At 54.4% G+C, this 20,258-nt stretch overlaps 2 protein-coding genes and 1 long non-coding RNA gene across 12 annotated transcripts in view; 2 read left to right on the plus strand and 1 right to left on the minus strand.

The window, feature by feature from the left end:
• PMEPA1 (prostate transmembrane protein, androgen induced 1) overlaps window positions 1-4,395 on the plus strand; it is a 50,676-nt gene extending 46,281 nt beyond the window's left edge. For all 4 annotated transcript variants that reach the window (XM_032350240.1, XM_032350241.1, XM_032350243.1 and 1 more), the window contains exons 3-4: window positions 3,131-3,184; window positions 3,610-4,395. In XM_032350240.1, coding sequence (XP_032206131.1) covers window positions 3,131-3,184; window positions 3,610-4,158 — 603 coding nt within the window. In that variant the 3' untranslated portion in view covers window positions 4,159-4,395. The remainder of the gene's footprint in view (window positions 1-3,130; window positions 3,185-3,609) is intronic.
• The window catches only part of ZBP1 (Z-DNA binding protein 1), a 37,093-nt gene that overhangs the window by 146 nt on the left and 16,689 nt on the right, over window positions 1-20,258 (plus strand). For 6 of the 7 annotated variants that reach the window (XR_004287396.1, XM_032350238.1, XM_032350234.1 and 3 more), the window contains exons 2-4: window positions 17,391-17,500; window positions 18,292-18,385; window positions 20,021-20,242. Coding sequence is in view for 6 of the 7 variants with exons in the window: in XM_032350238.1 (XP_032206129.1) it covers window positions 17,492-17,500; window positions 18,292-18,385; window positions 20,021-20,242 (325 nt within the window). In the remaining variant the exon portion in view is untranslated. The remainder of the gene's footprint in view (window positions 1-17,390; window positions 17,501-18,291; window positions 18,386-20,020; window positions 20,243-20,258) is intronic. The other variant, XM_032350236.1, reaches the window with a different exon arrangement.
• LOC116594757 lies at window positions 9,182-12,287 on the minus strand. The gene is made up of 2 exons (XR_004287400.1): window positions 12,163-12,287; window positions 9,182-10,363 (listed from the first exon to the last, which is right to left on the minus strand). It is a non-coding gene; the product is annotated as an uncharacterized LOC116594757 (long non-coding RNA).

The raw sequence follows: 20,258 nt of genomic DNA on the forward strand, positions 1-20,258 counted from the left end.
CTGGGGGGATGGCACAAGTTCCAGTGCGAGGGATCCTGCCTGCCGCCGGGGCCGGGGAGACAGTCCTGGGGGCGGCACCTGGTGCCCAGACGGGGGTTCCGGTTCCAGCCCTGGTTCCCGGACACCTGGAGCCAAAGGAAAGTCCCCTCCCCCACCTACCCAGCCACCTGCAGGGGCCCGTGGGGATGCCCGGCTGGGTAAACACGGAGCCTCGTTAGGCCTGAAGTAAGTGTGGCAGCTCCCTTGGGGACCCCCTGCCAGACAGAGTGCATCAGAGGAGTTTCAGGGCCCTGTGACCTCCCACAGAGACCCAGACCTGGGGCCCTCCTGTCCCCGGCATGACTGTCCTGCTTCGGTTCCTTTTCAGGGTGTCCCCATTTTTTCATCTGTCAGAGACTGAGGCTCGGGTGCAGGTACGCCACCGGGCCTAGAATGTCACTCCCCCACCCGATGCTGTGCCGGGGGAAGCCACACTCTGCTGTGTAGTGGTGATCTTGCCACCACGGTGGCGCAGAAGCTGGGCCCGAAGGGGCTTGTCCTGGGGTCAGTGGGGGCGGGGAATGCCCCGTTCCACCTGGACACAGGGAAGCAGGTACCCAGGTGCCGCCAAGCCCCACCCGGGAAGACTCCTGCTCGTCTCTGAGCTGCTCCGGGGTCCCTGAGCTTTGCTTTCAAACATGAAAGGTGATTTCCTCACCTTCTCCTCACCTTCGCAGCTTTAATTATTCCCCCAAAGCTTATGCATCTTGAGCAGCAATGACCGCTTCACCAGTAGCGCTCTCGGAAGACAGTTCGTGTGTGGGGCCTGCTCAGCGTGGGGCAGGGATGGATTCGGACTGGAGGCTGAGTCAGGGCCTTGGATGGGGTAACCCTCTGTTCTCTTTGTCCCCAAATAGCCCTGGCATGGGTCTCCCGCTTCCCACATGGCTTCTGTGCACACAAGGCTTCTAAATCGGGTCGCGGGCAGCCAGCTGGACATTGGATTACTATACAGCAGGCCAGGCCCATGCAGGAGCTGAGACACCATGAGAGTCCGGGAGGCAGGGCGGCAGTGGGTGGTTCCTGGAGGGCTCCCTGGAGGAGGAAGTGTGACGAGGCTGGTGGATGGTTCGGGGCTCTACAGTGGGGCTCCTTGGGCCTCCATTGGTGTTTTCTTAAGCCTCCTGTGTGCCAGGTAGATAACTGCTCTGTTAGGGCTTGGAGTGGGGGCTGTGGTGGGAAGGGGTTGTTGGCCGCATCACGCAGACCCTGGGACAGAGGGACTCGTGGGCAGGAGTGTATCTGGGTCACAGTCCGTCCAAGCTGGCCTTGGCTGCGTGCGTCCCACCCCAGGGCTCCTGACCCTGCTGAGGAGCAGGCGGATGGCCCCATCTGCTTCCTGGCCCACACATGGACTGTGCCAGTGGCCCGACTGGGGGCTACGGAGCCTGCCAGGACCGGCCTGAGCCCGAGTGGGTCAGGAGGCAGGCAGGTGAGGGTTTGAATCCCAGCACTGCCTCTTACTGGCTGGGCCCACTCAGCTCTCAGCCAACCGACCTCAGCCTGCCTTGGGGGTTTCTTGGGAGAAATGAGATGGTGCTTTAAAGAGTGCTTGGTGCAGTGTCCGGCACCAGGGCAGCGATTGAAACATTACTAATACCGGTAATGAAGGGCCTTCGATGAGCACCTGAGCAGCGAGGTTGCATGTCTGCTTGCTACGTCCTAGCACTGGAATGGACTAGACTCCTGTGAGTCTTCATGGGGTTAAGTGCATGCTTTACTGGCAGGACAGCACTGAGAGCCCCAGAGCCCCCCAGTGGCCGTTTAGGTAACTGCCGTTCTCTGGGCAACCCGTGAGCTCCACACACCCCCCATTTACCTTTGGGCCCCACACTGTAGGTGAGAATGTCTTACCTGGGAACTCTCAAGAAAACAGGCCCCCAAGGAAATTTTTAGGGTGATACGTTATTTTGATTGGAGCGATGGATCTCTGGTGTAGACCCATGCCAAAACTTAACCAAATTGCGTACTTAAAGGACGTACAGTTTATTGTATCTGTTAACATCTGTGGAAAGCTGTGAAATTTAAAGAAGACATTCCCCCTCACCCCCACCCCCCTGGGACCTGGGCGATCTGTCACCACATAACTGTCTGGGCTTCCCTGTCAGACAAACTAATCCTGGCTTGGGGGTCCCTCTTCCCTGACCCTTGGGGCTCTCCCCAAGGCCTGAAATCCACGTGGTGTGCCAGCATGTCCCCCACCCTGAGCCCGTGTAGCAAGCTTCACGAGGCCTGGCGCAGTGGTCCTGACGCATTCCATCTTTGCTGATGGATGGAGTCATTTGGGGGCAGAGCAGGCACGTGAGGGCACTTGGCTTGTCTCATTAACCAGCTTTGTCCATATTTCTTCACCTGTGAACAGGACTCCTGATACACAGGTGGGGACTGAAAAGAGAGAAATAAATACAGAGACAAGTTGATTACAGATAGGAGAGCTGCTGGGAAGGAAGTTAGCCCACGGCAGGGTTGTTACTGGGGGAGGGCGCTTTAAACAGTGGTGTCAGGGGAAGTCTGCGGGGCTGGCCGGGCAGCAGGGTGGCCGGTGCGAAGGCCCTCGGGGGTGTGCACAGCAGGGAGCTGGAGAGCATGTCCGCATGGCCCCCAGCACTTCCATAAAGTCAGAGAGTGCTACGTGCACTCCAGGCATATTCTACCTTGAGAAAGTTCTGGAAGTTAAGTAACTTGCCGGGGTCGCACCGTGAGCCCGTGGGCCAGGTTACAGGAGGGCTAGATCACGCCAGGCTTCCTCATCAGCCACTTCACGAGCTCATGTGGACCCACTCGAAGGTGCAGGGGGAGCTCCTGGAGGGTTTGGAGGAGGGGCCCACAAATCAAACGTCTGTTCTGGAAAGTGTGGGTGGGGGGCTGAATTTTCAGGGGACAGTGTGGAGAACAGTGCGGCCGTTGTGGTCCTGTCTGAGACATGGTGGGGGACCAGGCCAGGGTGGACGGTTGGACAGGTGGGGATGGAAAGTAGTGGTTGGCTGCCAGCTCTGATGGCGAACAGAAGACCTCAGGGTTAAAGCCAGTTGACCCTTTGGCGCCTCCCTCTGTTCCTCCCACTAACCCTGCTCCTCTCCTCTCCACACAGGAAGGATGCCTCTGGCCCTCAGAGAGCACAGTGTCGGGCCACGGAATCCCAGAGGTGAGACCCTGCGCCGCCTCCGGTCCCCTCCCTGCTGTAGTGTAGGTGCTGTCGTGGATGCCTGAGGCCATCTGCCCCCGGGGTCCCCTTTCCAAGCCAGAGGTGCCTCCTGTGGCTGCTGGGCTCACACCTGTGCCCTTCTCTGAAGAACTGCCCTTGGCTGCTGGGATCCTTTGCAGGAGGATGTTACCTGCGCCCTGCCCCCAGGGAGCGGCCCGGGGTGTCTGCAGCGCGGAGGGCAAAAGTTGCCCCAGTTTCAGCTCAGCGGTGGTGTTCCTAGCCGGGGCTCCCTAGCGGCAGGCCAGGGCTGGACTTCCCGCAGAGAGCAGAGAGTCCGGCGGCCCGAAACCCCACCTCCACCCCCACCCCACCCCCGCCTGGGGTCCTGCTTCTGTGGGGCCCTCACTCTGCTCTGCCCCCTCCAGCCGCAGGTCTATGCCCCTCCGAGGCCCACCGACCGTCTGGCCGTGCCCCCCTTCACCCAGCGGGACCGCTTCCACCGCTTCCAGCCCACGTACCCCTACCTGCAGCACGAGATCGACCTGCCACCCACCATCTCTCTGTCGGATGGGGAGGAGCCCCCGCCCTACCAGGGCCCCTGCACCCTCCAGTTGCGGGACCCCGAGCAGCAGCTGGAGCTAAACCGGGAGTCGGTGCGCGCACCCCCGAACAGAACCATCTTCGACAGCGACCTGATGGACAGTGCCATGTTGGGCGGCCCCTGCCCCCCCAGCAGTAACTCGGGCATCAGCGCCACATGCTATGGGGGCGGCGGGCGCATGGAGGGGCCGCCCCCCACCTACAGCGAGGTCATCGGGCACTACCCTGGGTCCCCCGCCTTCCAGCACCAGCAGAGCAGCGGGCCGCCCTCCTTGCTGGAGGGGACGCGGCTCCACCACGCGCACATCGCTCCCCTGGAGAGCACAGCTGCCTGGAGCCAAGAGAAGGAGAAACAGAAAGGGCACCCTCTCTAGGAGTCCCGGGGGGCCGGGGCAGCAAGGAGGTAAAAGGCGAAACACTCCGCACCTCTTAGACGAGAAGACAGAGGAGGACTGGGCGGCACCACAACGTTCGGCGCGTCACCATCCTCCCCCCCGCTCTGTGTATAAATATTTACCTGTTCTGTCTGGTCTGAATGCACAAGCTAAGAAAGCTTGCAAAAAACCCACGTTTCTTCGTTGAGCTGTGTCTTGAAGGCAAAAGAGAAAAAACAACCCCACAAAATCTACCCTAGTCTTTTATGTTTCTAGTTGAGCTGCGTGCGTGAATGCTTCTTTTCTTTTGTTTATGATGATTTCACTTAACTTTAAAGACATATTTGCACAAAACCTTTGTTTAAAGATCTGCAATATTATATATATAAATATATATAAAATAAAAGAAACTGTATTGTGAGGGCAGGAGTATTTTTGTATTAGAAGAGGCCTATTAAAAAAAAAAAGTTGTTTTCTGAACTAGAAGAGAAAAAAAAATGGCAATTTTGGAGTGCCAACTCAGAAAGCGTGTATTACCTTGTAAAGAAAAAAAAAGTACAAAGCAGGGGTTTAGAGTTATTTATATAAATGTTGAGCTTTTGCACTATTTTTTAATATAAATATGTCAGTGCTTGTTTGATGGAAACTTCTATCATGTCTGTCGAGACTTTTAAGGGAGAAATGTCAGAATTTCACAGTCTACGTCAGGCAGAGGGCAGGCTCTACACGGAGTTTGGAGAAGCTTCCAGAGGGGTCCGCTTTCCTGTGACGTGGAAGCTTCTGGCTAGCGATAGGTTATTACCTCGTTATACATTCCCCCATCGGAGGAGACCTGATGTCCCCCTCCGGTCCAGAACAGCCTTCGGATGGCAGATGAGGTAGGGAAGTTACTCTTCGGCACCAAATTCCAGGTGGTGGCTTTGCATTTCCTGAGATGAAAATAAACTTACTGAAGAATTTAGTTTTTCTTCCTGTTTCTTTAAGCATGAAGCCCCACCTCCACCCCACCCCGGGAAGGGGCTAAGGTGCCCCTCTCCAGCTCCAAGAGGGGCTCGGGTGGCTGCTTTGCGTGGAGTGCTTTGGGGTGATCGGGTTGGCTCCAGGATTTTTCCGCTGAGGTCGGTGGTGCGCCCCCCCCCCCCCCGGCTCATCAGAAAGGCCCAAAGTATTAGGAACTCGACCTCATCCCTGTATTTCTTTTTACGTAGCCATTCTCACTCAACGGCCACCAAACGGAACACCAGAGGTGAGAAAGCAACATGCCCGGATTTCTCCCGGGACATGAAAAAGGGTTAACACAAAGGAAACAGTCAAACCTGTGCTTTATGTTTTCAAAGCAGAATTCTTGACCTTCTGCTCTCCTGCATTTTCATCCCCTCTCCCCGTGGAAACAATCACGTTTGCTGTGTTTATCTATCTGTGTTTTCATAGCCTCTCTAGCAGATACCAGGATTTTACTGAGTAGATTTCGGTGTGGCAGGACCCCTTGGTGACGGTGTGCTGGTGAGGACGCGTGAGTCGGCACACGTGTGTGCGCGGTGGTGACAGGCGGGACGGTGGAGTCGGGGGGAGGCCTTGGGATCTACCAGGGACAGTGGCTGGAGCTTCAGCCCCTTCCTCCCACTGAGGACTTGTTCACAGTCCATGGGGAGACCCTCCCCCCAAATGGAAGAGCAGCACCCCGTCCAACCCCTTTCGAAAGACAGCACAGAGCTAGCTGTCTTTTCATTTTGGCAGACTGCTAACTAGCGGACTAACATCAGAGGAGGCTTAAGGGCAATAACTCTTGTTTTTAAGCAACTTTTTTATGACTTAAAAACCCTGAGAACCGTTTTTGAAGTTCTGACCCTTTGAACTCTATTTATATATACATTTTCAGAAACATGGTGACCAGCAGATAAACACGGAGAGTCTGAGCGTCTGTTGACCAGCTTGGCAGAAAGTTCTTATACTTTGACAATGAAACCTGCCTCTCCGTGGGGGTCTTCAGCCTAAACTTGGCTTCTCAAAGGGGATTGTTTTCAGAAGTCGTGCAGAGAAATCGGTATAATTTGTCCTAAAAGGTACAGGGACACATTTATAGAAAAACTTTTTAAAAACTGTATCTTTCCTTTATGTGAAGAGTCTGCCTAGTGCCTTAATGAGGAAGCAGGGCTCTCTTGCCACCAGTTGGGGGCATCCCTGGGCAGTGACCCGATCACCCAGGGACTGGCCTTCCCACTCGAGGTCAACAAAGGGTTGCTGCTGCTTCTCAAATGTCCCCGTTGCCCTCTTGTGTCCCGCCCCGCCTGCTCTCCACGGGGGATGTGCCTGGCTCCGTCGGGCCATCCTGTTCCTGCCCTCCACCCTCTCGTCCAATACTGTGTTTGACTCCCATGGGAGTTGTCAGCCCAGAAGTGGCTCTCGGTTGTGCGGGCAGCAGCAGCCCCAAGTGTTCCCGAGGTCCTCTTGAGCCAAACTCTGAATCCTGTCACTTGGAGGTGTGTTCGGAAGGAGGCGGGGGAGTGGCTTCCTGACCTCAGCTGGCTTGAGGGCAGAATACGCCCCTCCGAATGTACCCCAGGAATCAGGGCTTAATGCTGTGGCGCCCCTGGGCTCCAGGCCATGCAGATGCCAGTGGCAGGGGTTCATGGCAGAGCAGCTAGTCGAAGTCAGGGCGCATCCCAAGAAAACCGGTGGGGTGTGTTTCTGGTAACAACTGTTGGAGCTAAGCTCTCGGTTTCTCTGCTGGACCCCAGAGCTGCGGCTGCACTCATTCCTCTAGATGTCGACTGTCATGCCATTATCTTTAAAAAGGCTTTGAGCACCCCTGAGGAGAACTTTTTCCAGTAAAAAGTTTGGGGTCCTCGGCAGTAGCTGGTTGGAGGGGGACCAGGTTGGGCTTCCTCTACTCCTCGTTTCCCTGCTTGTCAATCATGTTTCCTCCCAAGGAAGAGCTTTTCCCCCGACAAAGGCCAGGTCTCCACAGACCCTGAGAGCCATCCCTGTCCCACCCCTGCCCTGAAGCCCAGTGTTCTTTGCAAAGAGCTAAACCTCCCCACCCCCAAAGTCTAGCGAACACAAGGGCAGGGCGAGAACTGAGTCCATGCCCAGTCCTCGGCTCTGCGCATTGTATGTTTCGCAAATTGCTTTCTACATGCACACAAAGCTTTGAGATCCACAAAAAACATCCCAGTGAAAAGGAAAAATAAAAGTGTTTTTTGTTTTGTTTGTTTTGTCTTTTTGTTTTGTTTTGTTTGTTTGTTTGTTTTTTCTGGAAACTGCTTCAAATCTTGCTGTATCTATAGAGCCCAGAAGGACATGTTCTCGTTTGCCTGCCTGATTCCATGGTGGTGTGCTGACAGCACGCTTTTACGTTGCGTTCTTGGCGTTGGAGCCGCTCTCCTTTGCAGCCCTGTTTCCCAAGTTCTGTTCAAGTTCAACTCATGTAAATTCTCCGTGGCACGCTGGGTGCTGCGCCCACGTTGCTGCTGCATAAGACTCTGTACTTGGATGCCAATCCACAGGCCTGATGAAATCGCTTGTTGTGTATCAATAATCATTAGTGGCAATGATGACATTCTGAAAAGCTGCAATACTTATACAATAAATTTTACAATTCTTTGGAATGAGGCTTTTTTACTTCTTTGGCCATCTTGACTTCCCCTGTCCCCCACCGCTCTCAGCAACGCTCCCGGGGTCCATTTGGCGGGATGGAAGAAACCTGATGAGTTGCTGGGGGCCTTGAGCGATTCCCTAGACCTTTGTCCCAGTTCAGGCAGCATCTGGGGAGCCCAGTGAAAACACTAGCTCAGGCAGGTGGTTCTAGTAAACGGGGTTAAAATCAACCCACCCCTTTTACTAATTAGGGTTAAGAGATCTTGCAAGACATTACCTATTTTTCCTCTCTCTTGGAAAAATCATTCTCTATAGCATGCCAAAAACTCTGATAAGTTCTGCAAGAAAGAAACTGCCCAAGGTGAGTCGCTTACAGAAGTAAACATTGAAGCGTGAATTTGTATAAAGGGATACATCAAGGGTGTATTCCCAGGGGAAACGGGAATTGGGAAGAGGAAAAACGAAGCAGGATAGGGACGACTTTAGGCAAAGTCCTCACCTCAGCCAGCTCGCAAAGATCCCAAAGGGACCTGTGGGGACCTCTGGCGGGTAAGGTGCTTCTGGGTGAGAAGCAGACTCATGTTCCTGGCACGTGTGTGTCAGAATGTAGCAGCGGGGGAGCGTCACAAGCCCCAGGGGTGTTCCCAGAGGATGTTCCCAGGTACTGGCCCTTGGTAATGCCCGTGGATGCCGGGGCAGGGGGAAAAGGAACCCAAAAGCGTCCCAGGGGATCTGAGTGGGCTACCCACAGTGCCCCCTACATTAACTCATATTTAGAACCATCTGACACCTGGTTAAGCTTTTTTTTTTTTTTTAAATCAGCCCAAACAGTTAATTCCCCAGGGATGCCCAGTGTTTGGCCTCATCCCCACAGTTCTGCAAGCTTCTGATGCACAGAGTCCTACAGTCAGCGCCTTGAGGCACACATCTATCTTACTTGTTCCCTCTCTCTGGTGGGGGAAAATCTCAGAGAGAGAGAGAAAGGAAGAGATAGAAAGAAAAGGAAAGAAGAAAAGAAAAAAAAGAAAATTGAAGAAAAACCCAGAGAACTCCCTACTCTTCAGTACTGGCAGTGGGACACCGTGGTGTTGTTCCACAGCCCAAGTGCCTCTCCTTAGCGGTCACTGTCCTTGCTGGCCCTCAGTCACCTCATCTGTAGAAAGGGTTGATGGCAGCGCCTGTGAGGTAGTTGTGAAGGTTGTCTTGGGTTGAAAAGGAGACCCTCCCCACACCTTCGACTTCAGCTCAAGCCAATAAAACTGAATGAGGCCAGAATAAAGGCAGAACTCAGAATGTCTAATATTTGTTGAGCACCTACTAGGTGCCCAGCACCATGTCAAGTTCTTGACTGAAGTCGCCCTTGTGTTTGAGGAGGTCCCGTCTCTCATTCATCTGATTTTTTATTTTTATTTTTATTTTTATTTTAAAGCACAGCATCACACTGGGCACTGCTCAAAGCTGTCAGCGCACAGAGCCTAACCTCTGACCCCAAGGAGCCCACCTTCTGGTTTTGGAGAGAGACTCGCAGACTGGCATCACAACACAATACCGCAAGGGCGGGAAACTGTGCTGTTAGGGTGGGGGGAGGCTGGATTTCCAGTCCAGGGATGTCAGGCAGAAAGGGAGGGGAGAGAGCCAACCAGGTGCCTGCGTGAGCAGAAGCCAGCAGGAGACTCAGCAGCGCCGCCGCACAGCCCCGCAGAGCCATGCCCTGGAATCCGCTCTTTCTTCCTCTAATAAGTGAGCCAAGCCCAGCTGAGGCTGGCGTTAGCAGAAGAGGGAATCATTGCTAAGCAACAGGTAGAGCAGGGCTGGACCACCTGCTGCCAGGTCCAGACGGGCCCACCATGACATCACGAAGACGTCTGCCTCCACCCCCAAGCTGCTCTGCCCCTCACGGACCTCCCTTTGAAACAGAGTCTCCTCTCCTGACGCCCACCGTCTCTCCAGCTTCCTTCTCTCTGCCCTCAACCAAGTAGGAAGAAATTAGCTTCCCGTCCTTCCAGCAAAAGTCCCAGAATTGAATTCCATTGGCCTGGCCTGGGTCACGTGCCCATCGGTGAGCCAATCCCTGCAGCCGCGGGAAAAGCCGGGCTCTGATTGGCCAGGTTTCAGTCACTTGCCCCTCCCTGCACTTGGAGGCGGGGCTAGCTCCCTGCCGTCCACCTGCACGGAGAAGGGAGAGCGGCGGTTCGCTAAAGGAAAGTGAGGGGGACTCGCCGGAAGACGGGGTTCGGGCCTGGCAGCTGGAGGCAGCAGCTGCCGTCACGCCGGCCCCGTGAAGGCGTGGCTACAGAAAGAAGCCGGCCCTCGCGGAGCCCAGCCGGGCCTCTGCGGCGTGCACAGCCTGCAGGCTCCCTTTGCACCGGGCTGGGAAGGCAGCCCTGACATTTTTGGCTACTTCAAGTCGGCTTTGAGTTGATATTTGTTGAAATTACTTGAGCATGGGTGTCTGGCTTCCTGTCTCCGCCGCAGGCATAGACGGAGCGTTCGCCGCGAGGAAGACTAGCGCCAACGGGGGAGACAGAACACACAGCGAGCCGTGCCAGCTCGGCGTCGCGTTTCCTGTAACACTTGGTGCAGTTGTACCGAAGTAAAAGAACGGCTTCTAAAAATAAAACAAAACATTATAAGCTCCGCAAATAATTTGGAACAAATGATGGATTTAAATGTGCGAATAGGTTTTTAAAATAAATATCCCTCCCGGGTGCGGGTGCGCGCGCCTGCGTGCGCCCGCTCGCACCGCCTCTCCCTCCCTGCCCTCGCCCCCGCTTCCCTTCCTCCCTTTCGGTCCCCACCTCGCCGGGACTGATAAGCCTGAAAGTGGAGGCCTGAAATCATGATGTTCATCTTATTAAAAGGCTTTTATTGAACTCAAAATAATTAAATTTGTCTTTAAAAGCATCCAACTTAATTGAGCGAACAAGTTTTGAAATGAATTTTTTTTAAATTCATCGTTAGACTCCTGCCTGCTCTTTACAGACTTGGGCAGGTGCGGAGAAAGGGGCAAAGCGTGGGGTCTGGGCTCGGTGGTCGTTTGATCTGGATTCAAATCCTCCCCAGTCACCTTTCCAGCCAGTTCACGCCCCTCACCGCCCCGCACCGCCCCCACCCTGCCTCAGTTCCCAGGAGGAGTGAGGTGTGCAGAGAGCTGTAGCAAATGTCATCCAGGCCCCACTCGTCTCCCCTTAATTCTTTTCGTGTGTGTCCACGTGGGCTCAACTTCTAGGTAAAAGAACTTGCATCCCACCACCTGAGGCTTCCTCTGTCTTCCAAAAGCTTCTCTGCCCATCCCGCAGCAGACCAGAAGTGCTGGGAATCCACGTCATTGCGAGAAGCCTGCCCGGGTGATGGAAGTAGGGGGATAAAAACCCCAGCTCCTTCCTCCTCCGGCAGTGGGGTGGGGCCTGGAAGATTCTCCACATGTTCCCAGTGTTTCCAACGATCTGGAGGCCCTGAGTATTAGCCCAGCAAGGTCATTTGCTTGATGACACACCCCTGGTGAGGTTCCGTCTTTCCCTGGGCCCACTTCCCACTGCCGTCCAGCATTTCCCCGTGTCACCTTCCAAGTAAACAAGGGCTTACACCCCAACCTCTGCCTTCTGGGGCACCCAGCCTCAGACCACAAACTGTAAAGTGGTGGCCAGCCAAGTGACGGGATCAGAGCACCTCGGAGAAAAAGGGCTCAAGGAGCAGAAGGTACAGAGGGGCCTGTGTGTGTGTGTGTGTGTGTGTGTTGCACACGTGCGTCTGTGTTCAGGGCCTCGTGAAACTGTTTAGTTGTCTTTTTTTTAACCCAGTATATCTAAGATACGATTTCAACATGGAATCAATACAAAAATTTTTAATGAGAAAAAAAATCTTTAAGTGTTGGACTTTCTTACAACTTGTTAGATTTCTGGACCTCTGAGTACTCAGCACAGCACTCTGCTCATAGGGGCCCTGGTGTGGACTGAGTGTTTGTGGCCCCTAAATCCATATCCTGAAGTCCTATCCCCCCAACACCACGGTCTGAGGAGGCGGAGCCCTCAATGGGATTGGGCCTTTGTAAGAATCACAGAGTTTTCTCAGCCTGCTCCCCTACCCAGTGGGAACACAACGAGAAGATGGCCACTGAGGAACTGGGAAGCAGGTCTCACCAGATATGGAGTCTGCTGGCACCTTGACCTTGGACTTCGCAGCCTCCAGGACAGTGTGTGTTGTTTAAACTCTCCCCACCCCCACTCCCATCTGTGCTGTTTGGTTATAGCCTGATGAAGGCAGACATACTCTGTCAAACCAAACCAGAACAATTAAATATCAACTTTCCTTTTGCAGACAGGCTTGAAAAGTCATGCTCGGTGGCACAGAGGTGTTTAGCAGAGAAAGGATTGATTCTTCCCAGGGCGGTGCTATGACCACACACACCTGTTCACAGCGAGGGAAACAGTTACCAAGAGCTTGGATGCTAGAGCCCAACAGTCTGGGCTTGAACCCTATCTCTTCCGCTCCCTAGCTCCGTGATCTTGACCAGCCATCTTCCTGTGCCTCGGTTTTCTTGTCTGCAAAACACAGATTTAATATTACTTAGCAACCTTATAGGTTGCTAGAAGGAGTCAGTGAAATCATGGAAACAGAGTCCATAGTAATTTCTAACTAAATACAGTTGAACCTTGGAAAACACAGGGGTTGCAGCACCGAACATCCTGTGAGGTCCAAAATCCATGTGTAGCTTTGACTCCCTAAAAACGTAACAAGTGACCAGAAGCCTTATTGATAACATAAATCGTCAGTTTACACATTTTGTATGTTCTGTGTATTACATACTGTATTCTTGCAATAAAGTAAGCCAAAGAAAAGAAAATATTAAGAAAATCATAAGAGAAAATACATCTACAGTATCATACTGCATTTATCAAAAAAAATCCGTGTATAAGTACACCCGCACGGCTCAAAGCCAGTGTATTCAAGGGTTGGCAGCAGTCCTTACTCAGCCCCCGAGTCTTTTAAGAAACATCATTGGGTCAAATTTTACAGCAGGATATCCATTTAAAATGAAAAGAAGGTACCAACTGGCATGTAAAAGTGTTCTACTCTCAGCCCATCCCCTACCCCACAGTCGGCAACAGCCCGCCCACAACTCAGATGAGCCGCAGCCCCCAGAAGAGCAGGAACCCTGGCAACTTAGGACGCGTGTCCCTGCATTTCCCCATCCTACCTTCTGGGCATAGAAGTCTTAGCACCCCAGGCCAACGGATACTTCAAGAGGCTTTGAAAATGTTTGAGCTCCAAAATAGGAGATGAGGGGGGGCAAAACATTGCGAATTCAGAATCAACAAAGGTTTAATGAAACATTTAGGAAACCTAACATTATGTTACGTTCATGAATCGTTCCATTTAGTCGTTAAAATTTCATTACACTTCATTGTATTTGGAACGAGCTTATAGGTGAGATCTTCTCATTTTGCCAGAATCCCCAAGAATACTGAGTGCTCCGTGAAGAGCTTGTGGTCAGTTGAAATGAATGAATTTCTTGGAGGCAAATAATTTTGGTGGGAACATCATCAAAACATCTTTTGATCATAAAAATAAAACTTAGGTGGAAATTCATTTCAAGCCATTCGTTGGGATATGGGGAAGGGCTTTCTACAGGGTGTCAGTGGTGGCGAAGGAAGAGAAAGAGCCTGGTGCTGGCCAACCTCCCCACCCCTTGCCCACTTCTGGCCCATAAAGAAAGCACCAAACATTATTTGGTCAAAGACCAGATGAAACGGGACTGCTTTGTCATGTCAGAGGGGGACAGCTGTGGATAATGCCGTGATGATGACCAGCTCCTGCTTACTGAGCACATACTACGTGCTCAGTGCTCTGGTAGGACCTAGGTGCGTGATCTCATTTAACTTTTGCAGTCACCCCAGAAGGTGCTACTTTGATCTCCTTTTCCAAAGGGAGAAACTGAGGCTCAAAAAGACTAACGACTTGCTCCCAGGCCTGCAGCTAAAAAGTAGGGGTACTAGACCAGAACCCCAGGTCCGTCCAGCTGCAGTGGACACAGATGACCAAGGGAAGCCCTCTGAGCTCTGCCTTAAAGGGCAGCGAACAGAGCCAAGGCAGGTCCTTGCGGGGGTTGGGGGGGCTGCCACAGCGGGTCCTGCTGCCTTTGACAAAGCAGCTTTCCCTGGTTTTTGTTCCTCGCCCGGTGTTGATAGCTCTCGAGACAGCGTGCACTCCTTCTCCTCGGGCCACCTCTCATTCTCTGATCTTTGCCCCTGACCGAAGACACATTATTACCCACATTTGGTGCCTTCAGACCTTTCCACTCCCTCCCCCGAGGTGAATTCACAGAGAAAATGTGAATTTGGGTGGCGAGTTCTAATAGTTTCCAGAAAAACACAAACCATGAAAAAGGAATGTGCTTTCCAAGGCAAAAAGAGATCTGGGCTTGAGCAGGCAGTGGCCCCAACTTGGAACTACTGTGGACTTTGGGGTCTTTCCCCGGCAGAGTAGGGAGCCACCTACTCCCTTCCTCTCCTGTTTTGCCTTCCACACTGGACAGGAGGCTCTGAGAATGTGGACACTGGTTTGCACTCAGCCTCGAAATTGCTAATCAACCGGCTCCCGTGAATTGACATTCTGGCATGCTCATTCCTTGGGGGGAGCAACAGATTCCCGACATGGAGAAAACAGATTCTCGAGAATCTTGAAACAGATTCTCAAAACAGAATCTCGAAACAGATTCTCGAAATTCTCGACAGCTTGGTATCCCCCGATACCTATGGTTTCCTATTTCAAAGTAATAAAACCCCCATTTTAGCTTAGTGCATTGTGGCCCAGGATAAGTACCATCTTTCCCCACCCTCTTTGCTGGCCATGGTACTACTGGGATGTCAGTAAAATGTGTGTGCAACTGACAAGTGTCCTTAAAGGGGAGCTACCTGCCCTTCTCTTTCCTTCTTCCTGCGGGAAGGAAGGCAGATTGATGGCTGGAGCTTGAGCAGTCATCCTAGAACATAAGGCCAACCTGGAAATGAAGGCCACAAAGGACAGAGCAACAAGATAGAAGGGACCAGGGTCTCAACACCACATTGGGCCACACCAAACCTGGACAGCCTACGCCACTGTTATGGGTGAAAGAAAAAGGTATCTGCATTGTTTAAGCCACTGATATTTGGGCCAAAGGTAATCGTTATAGTCAAAATTACTTTCAAAATCTCTTAAATTAAGAAATGAAATATAAGAGAATCCAAATCCTTAAAAGTGGGAATCCTGGGATGCCTGGGTGGCTCAGTGGGCTAAAGCCTCTGCCTTTGGCTCAGGTCATGATCTCAGGGTCCTGGGATTGAGCCCTGAGTCAGGCTCTCTGCTCAGCGGGGAGCCTGCTTCCTCCTTTGTCTCTCTCTCTCTCTCTCTCTCTGCTTGCCTCTCTGCCTACTTGTGATCTGTCTGTCAAATAAGTAAATAAAAATCTTAAAAAAAAAAAGTAAAATAAAAGTGGGAATCCCACTCGGCGCAGTGAGACCCTTCCAGCAGGAGTGCGGCTTCCATAAACTCCAGACCTGGGACGGAATGCTATGGAAGGCTTCAGGGTTTTGTTTGTCTCTAGCTTCTAAACTTATTTTGTACAGATGCACTGTGTCACATTTTCCAACTTTTGCCACTTTCAGGAGCTCCAATTAAGGCAGGGTTTTTCTTGTTTATTATCTCTGTTTTATAGTTTAAGAAACCAAGGGCCCCGAGAGATGGTGACACACAGCTGGGGAGGGGCAGGTCTGCAGCTGGGACCTGCCTGGAGAAGAAGGCGAGGCAGAACCCTGTCCAGGTCCCAGGGGCACTTGACCTTCCCAACCTAGTGGTTCCTGCCGCAGGCTCCGAAGCCAGGGTGCGAGCCCCGCGTGCCTTCCGGATGGGGGCAGGGAAGTGAGGATGGGGCCGCTGCGGGACAGGGGCATGAAGGGGCAGAAAGGGACCATCCAAAACCGTCCAGACACAGGCCACGAGGGTGCCGGCCACCACCACGGAGGCACGAGCGGCCCTTCCAGAAATGAATTTGACCCTCAGGATTAAGCCCGAGTCTCAGCCTAACCTGTAAGCCTGCGGGACACCTGGGTCAAAGCCAGAGCCTCTGGCCTCCCCACGAAGAGGTCGGCAGCGTGCTGAGTACGAGAGGCCAGGGAGGATGGGGAGCAGCCCGGGGATGGGGCCAGATGGAGTCAGGGGTTTCCCAAGGAGGGTGGTGATGGGTGGGGGGGTCCCTCCGCATCAGAGACCCGCGAGCCGCCCACGGGTCCAGGTTGGTGAGCGAGCGCCACCTGGTGGCCAGTCCCAGGACGCCGCCCGCCCCACCCCCCCAGCCTCCCACAGGGGGCTCAGCCCGAGACCTCTCCCTGGGTGCCCCTCCACTGTCTCCCTCAACAGCCCCGGCACGTTTGAAATGGATGTTGACAACGCACAGGGAGAAGCACGTTTTCTAGTTTTTACATTAAACAGAAACAAAACACCCTTGCGGTTTCCTGTTGCTTCTGAGCTGTCGGATGTGGCAGCAGGGGTGGGGGTGGGGCGCATGCGCGTCAGCTCACCAGCGATGCGCGCCCCGCCCCCAGACTCCGGGCTGAAAGTGGCCTGGGTGGGGCCGGATGGTCGCGCGGATGGGCGAGCTCAGGTGGGTGCTCCAGATGGGCGAGCCCCTCCCTTTGCAGAAGTGCTGAGGCAAAGTCCTCCGAGGTGGAGATCCTCCCCAGGCATCTGAGGCTGGAACCTTGAGCCCAGGGACTTCCAGGGCTGAGTTGGTGACCCTCCTGGCTGCTTGGCCCCAAGCCCTTCACCACCGTAGACTTCGGTTCCCCTTTCTGTTACCTGGTAAAGAACGGTGGCTCTGACTACTTGGGGGTCAGGAACCCCTTGAAACTACATGGAAGGGATAGGTCCTTTTTCCAGGTCTGTGGGTGCCCCCTGTGCTCATGCCTGGAGATGGCACTGCAGGGGGTGGTCTGGTCAGACTGTTCAACTGGATGACCCCCTTCAGTCCTCTTCCGGACCTCCTGATGTAGCTACTTTTATTAGCCCCATTTCACAGATGAGGAAACTGAGGCACAAATATGCTTACAAACTTGCCCAAAGTCACACAGCCAGTAAATTGTGGACTGAGTTAGAACCCAGCCTTGGCCAAGTGACCTCATGACTTAAGCCTCAGTTTCCCCTCTGAGAAAAGATATCAGTACCAGCCCCTGCACTGATGGGGGGTCAGAGGGGCATGCACGATTGGAAAGCACATAGTAGGTGCTCACTAAAAAGACCTCTGATTTTGACACGCGCAGATGATTGCAGCAGCCCAGCCACCCCCAACCAGGGGCCTCAGCCTACATGTGGGGATCAGGGTGGGCAGCAGCGAGCGCCCAGAAAGTCAGGGAAGCCTCGCGCTTCCAGAGAATGCTCTGGTCTTGCCAAGCTCAGCCTCTTTCTACCCACACGTACTCCGAGGCCCTTGCTCATCACTTCCGCTTTCAGTTTTTTTTCTGAGGCCACACACAGGAGTTTCGTTTTCTTTTCCCCCAGAAAGCTGGTCAGGTCAGGCTGACGAGGCTTGTTTCTGGAGTGTGAACAGCAAACACCCACCCAGCTGACGTGTCCCCTCACAGCTGTGGGAGCACCACATCCAGCCTGTCCTCTCCAAGCCACCTTGCCGACACCTGCCACGGTCCCCACGTCTCCAGGCTCCCAGCCACTACAGCCAGGATGGCCCAGGCCCCTGGGGACCCTGATGAAACAGGTACTTTTTTTCCTTCTAAGGGACAGTGGGCGCTCCCAGTGGGATTTGCACTTTTCTTTCCAGCTCCTTTCCTCAGTTAGACGACAGCAATGCTAGCTGACAGTGCTCCGAAGCACAGTGGCCGCGGGAGCCCAGGGGAACCCAGGGTCTGGTCGGGGACCTCGCACACCTTTCAGGAGCCCTGGGGGGAGGGGGCAAGTGCAGCGCTGAGGCCCTACAAGGGGGACCCTGGGCGGCACCGCTGACACTGGGGTCTAAAGACCTGACCTCACACTCATTTTAAGGAAAAACAGAAGTTGCTTTGAGGAGAGGCAGATATGCGAGTCTGCGTTCCCCTGTACCACAGATAACACTTGGCTCCTGGAAGAAAACCCAAGAAAAGCGAACTGTGTATTCTAGAGAGCCTGGGGGCTGTGGGTTGAGGGTGGCTTTGGTTTTTGTCTTCTTGTTTTGTCATCATTAGCTGGTTTATTCCTCACTACAATCATGGAGGTACCTGCTTTCATCCCCAGTTCACAGGTGGGAAAAGTGAGGCACAGAGAGATACCATGGATGGCAGAGTAGGGGCTCAAACCACGGCCAGAGAACAGAAAAGAGGGCAGGTGGGGGGCTGGGAAAGGGTGCCAGCAGGGTGCCCCCAGGGCCCGGGATCATCCCTGGTTTCTGTTGTACTTCCACGAGGGGGACACAAAAGTACTTGTCACTCAGCAGGTGGATTTAACTTCTCCCACCCAGGTGTGCCTTGCCAACCTGTCCCTTACACCGTCCCTTTTACAAATTCCCGTTTACAGACGCACCAGCCTGAAGACTCAGTCCGCCAGCCCTATGGGCTCGGCCCTCACTCTGATCTCCGACCCCACGACCCCTCGGCTCCTTTGGGGTCAGGTGGGTGGCGGAGGAGGGAGGGGAAGGCGCTCACCCAGGGGCAGGCTTTTCAAGAACCGAAACTCTTTTCAAGACAAGGCAAAGTCAGGCTCGCTGTTGATGAGAGGGGGTGCCCGGCCACTGGGGGCTGACCTCGGTGGGTGAAGGGGTAGAGGCCCCCAGGCGGCCTAACTGAGCCTCACCTGCACCCAGCAAGGACAAACACGTCCCGGTCACAGGGCGAGCCTCAGAGCCCAGCTGCGGGGCCAGACAGTGGATAACCCCTTCCCCCACTAGGGAAAGCCCAGAAGGTGAGAGGTCGGGCTGCTGCCCTGCTAAGGGGCCCCGAGTCTTCCCCAGAAGGACCCTGCTTTACATTTCCCTTGTATTCTTGGGAGCAGATGTTTCCTGTGAAGACGCTGGGTTGCTGCCCACGGGGCACTCCTCCAGTTCCCCAGGCACTGTGTGTGCCCTGTTCTCGGCTCCCCAAAGAACCACTGGCTTGAGTTTGTGGGAGCCTGTCTGAGAGGAACAGAGGTCGTTCAGAGAGCTCCTTCTCTAGCCTCTGGGATTCTCTTTAGGGTCATTAACCTCAGGTGGGGATATATTGACCCAGAAGGAACTGCCCAGGCCCCGCCCTGGGTCATCTGGACAGACACCTGTCCCTGTGCTGGGCAGACCCACTCAGACACTTGTTCATTCAAATGCTATTTCCTGAGCATTCACTGTGTGCCCAGCACTGTGCTAGACACCAAAGATAATACAAGGAACCCGGCAATCACAGCGGGGGATCCTTGGGGACCTTCTGCAGGGACCCCCCCCCACACACACACACTCAGGGGCACCCAGGACGGCTCCCCAAGAGAGATGGTGTTTGAGTGAGACCTGGAGGTTGAGTAGATGTTGGGCAGGTGGAGAGGGGGAGAGTGTTCCTGACAGAGGCAGCAGTGTGTGCAAAGGCCCAGGGGTGAACGACGGGCTGGAAGGAGCATGGCAGGCTGGCCCTCGGGGGCAAGTTCTGGCTGCAGAGCGGAGGGTGGGCCGGACGGTCCCGGCCGTGGTCGTCTGGGAAACAGTGATGAAGAATCGGAAGGTAGAGGCACGGAAGGGAGAAGAAAAGTTTCGAGGGAGAGCCAGGAGTAAGGTTTCCAGGGCTCTCTTGTAACTGGCCATCGGGGAGGAAGATCCGTTTCTGCGTGTCCATAGCTTCCTGGCTTGGGTGAGCTGATGCGCCCCTGATGTGGGTGGAGAGCCCACGAGGAGGGGAAGGCACCGGGGGGAGGCGGAGACAGCAAGCCTCCCAGGCAGGCCCTGTGCCTCCCCCTACTTCTTGCTCTCTGCCCTCAATCCAGCCCACCCTGCCACCCTCTACGCCCCTCTGCTCTGGGGAGGTCTGACGGCTGAGCCTCCCCCGCTCGCACCAGGGGCTCACACCAGGCAAGGGATACTCCGAAGGCTGGGGTACCTCCTCTGGGCTGCGTGGCCAAGGTCATTTGGCGTGGCTCCCTCCCCGACCAGTGGTGTCATTGCTCGGGCCTCCGCCCCCCCCTCTGCCCTGGACCCCTCAGCCGGGGGTGCCTCCCCTGCCCCGGGGCTTCCAGCCCAGGCTCCATCCGGGAAAGAGTCAGTTCCTTCTCTGCCCCTCTCTCCTCCCAGACCTCGAGCAGAGCATCCTGCAGGTGCTGAGGGACGCTGGCTCCCCCATGAAGTCCGTCCAGTTGGCAAAGGAGTGCCAAGTGCCCAAGAAGAATCTCAACCAAGTCCTCTACCGGATGCTGAAGGAGTCCAAAGTCTCCCTGGAAGGCCCTGCGATGTGGGGCCTGGGCCAGGGTGGGACCAGAGAAGTGGAGCCCGCAGAGCCGGCCCGGCCCAGCCAGGGTAACCTGCCCGCCAG

This window comes from Mustela erminea, chromosome 7 (genome assembly GCF_009829155.1).
Source record: "Mustela erminea isolate mMusErm1 chromosome 7, mMusErm1.Pri, whole genome shotgun sequence".
Classification (NCBI taxonomy): domain Eukaryota; kingdom Metazoa; phylum Chordata; class Mammalia; order Carnivora; family Mustelidae; genus Mustela; species Mustela erminea.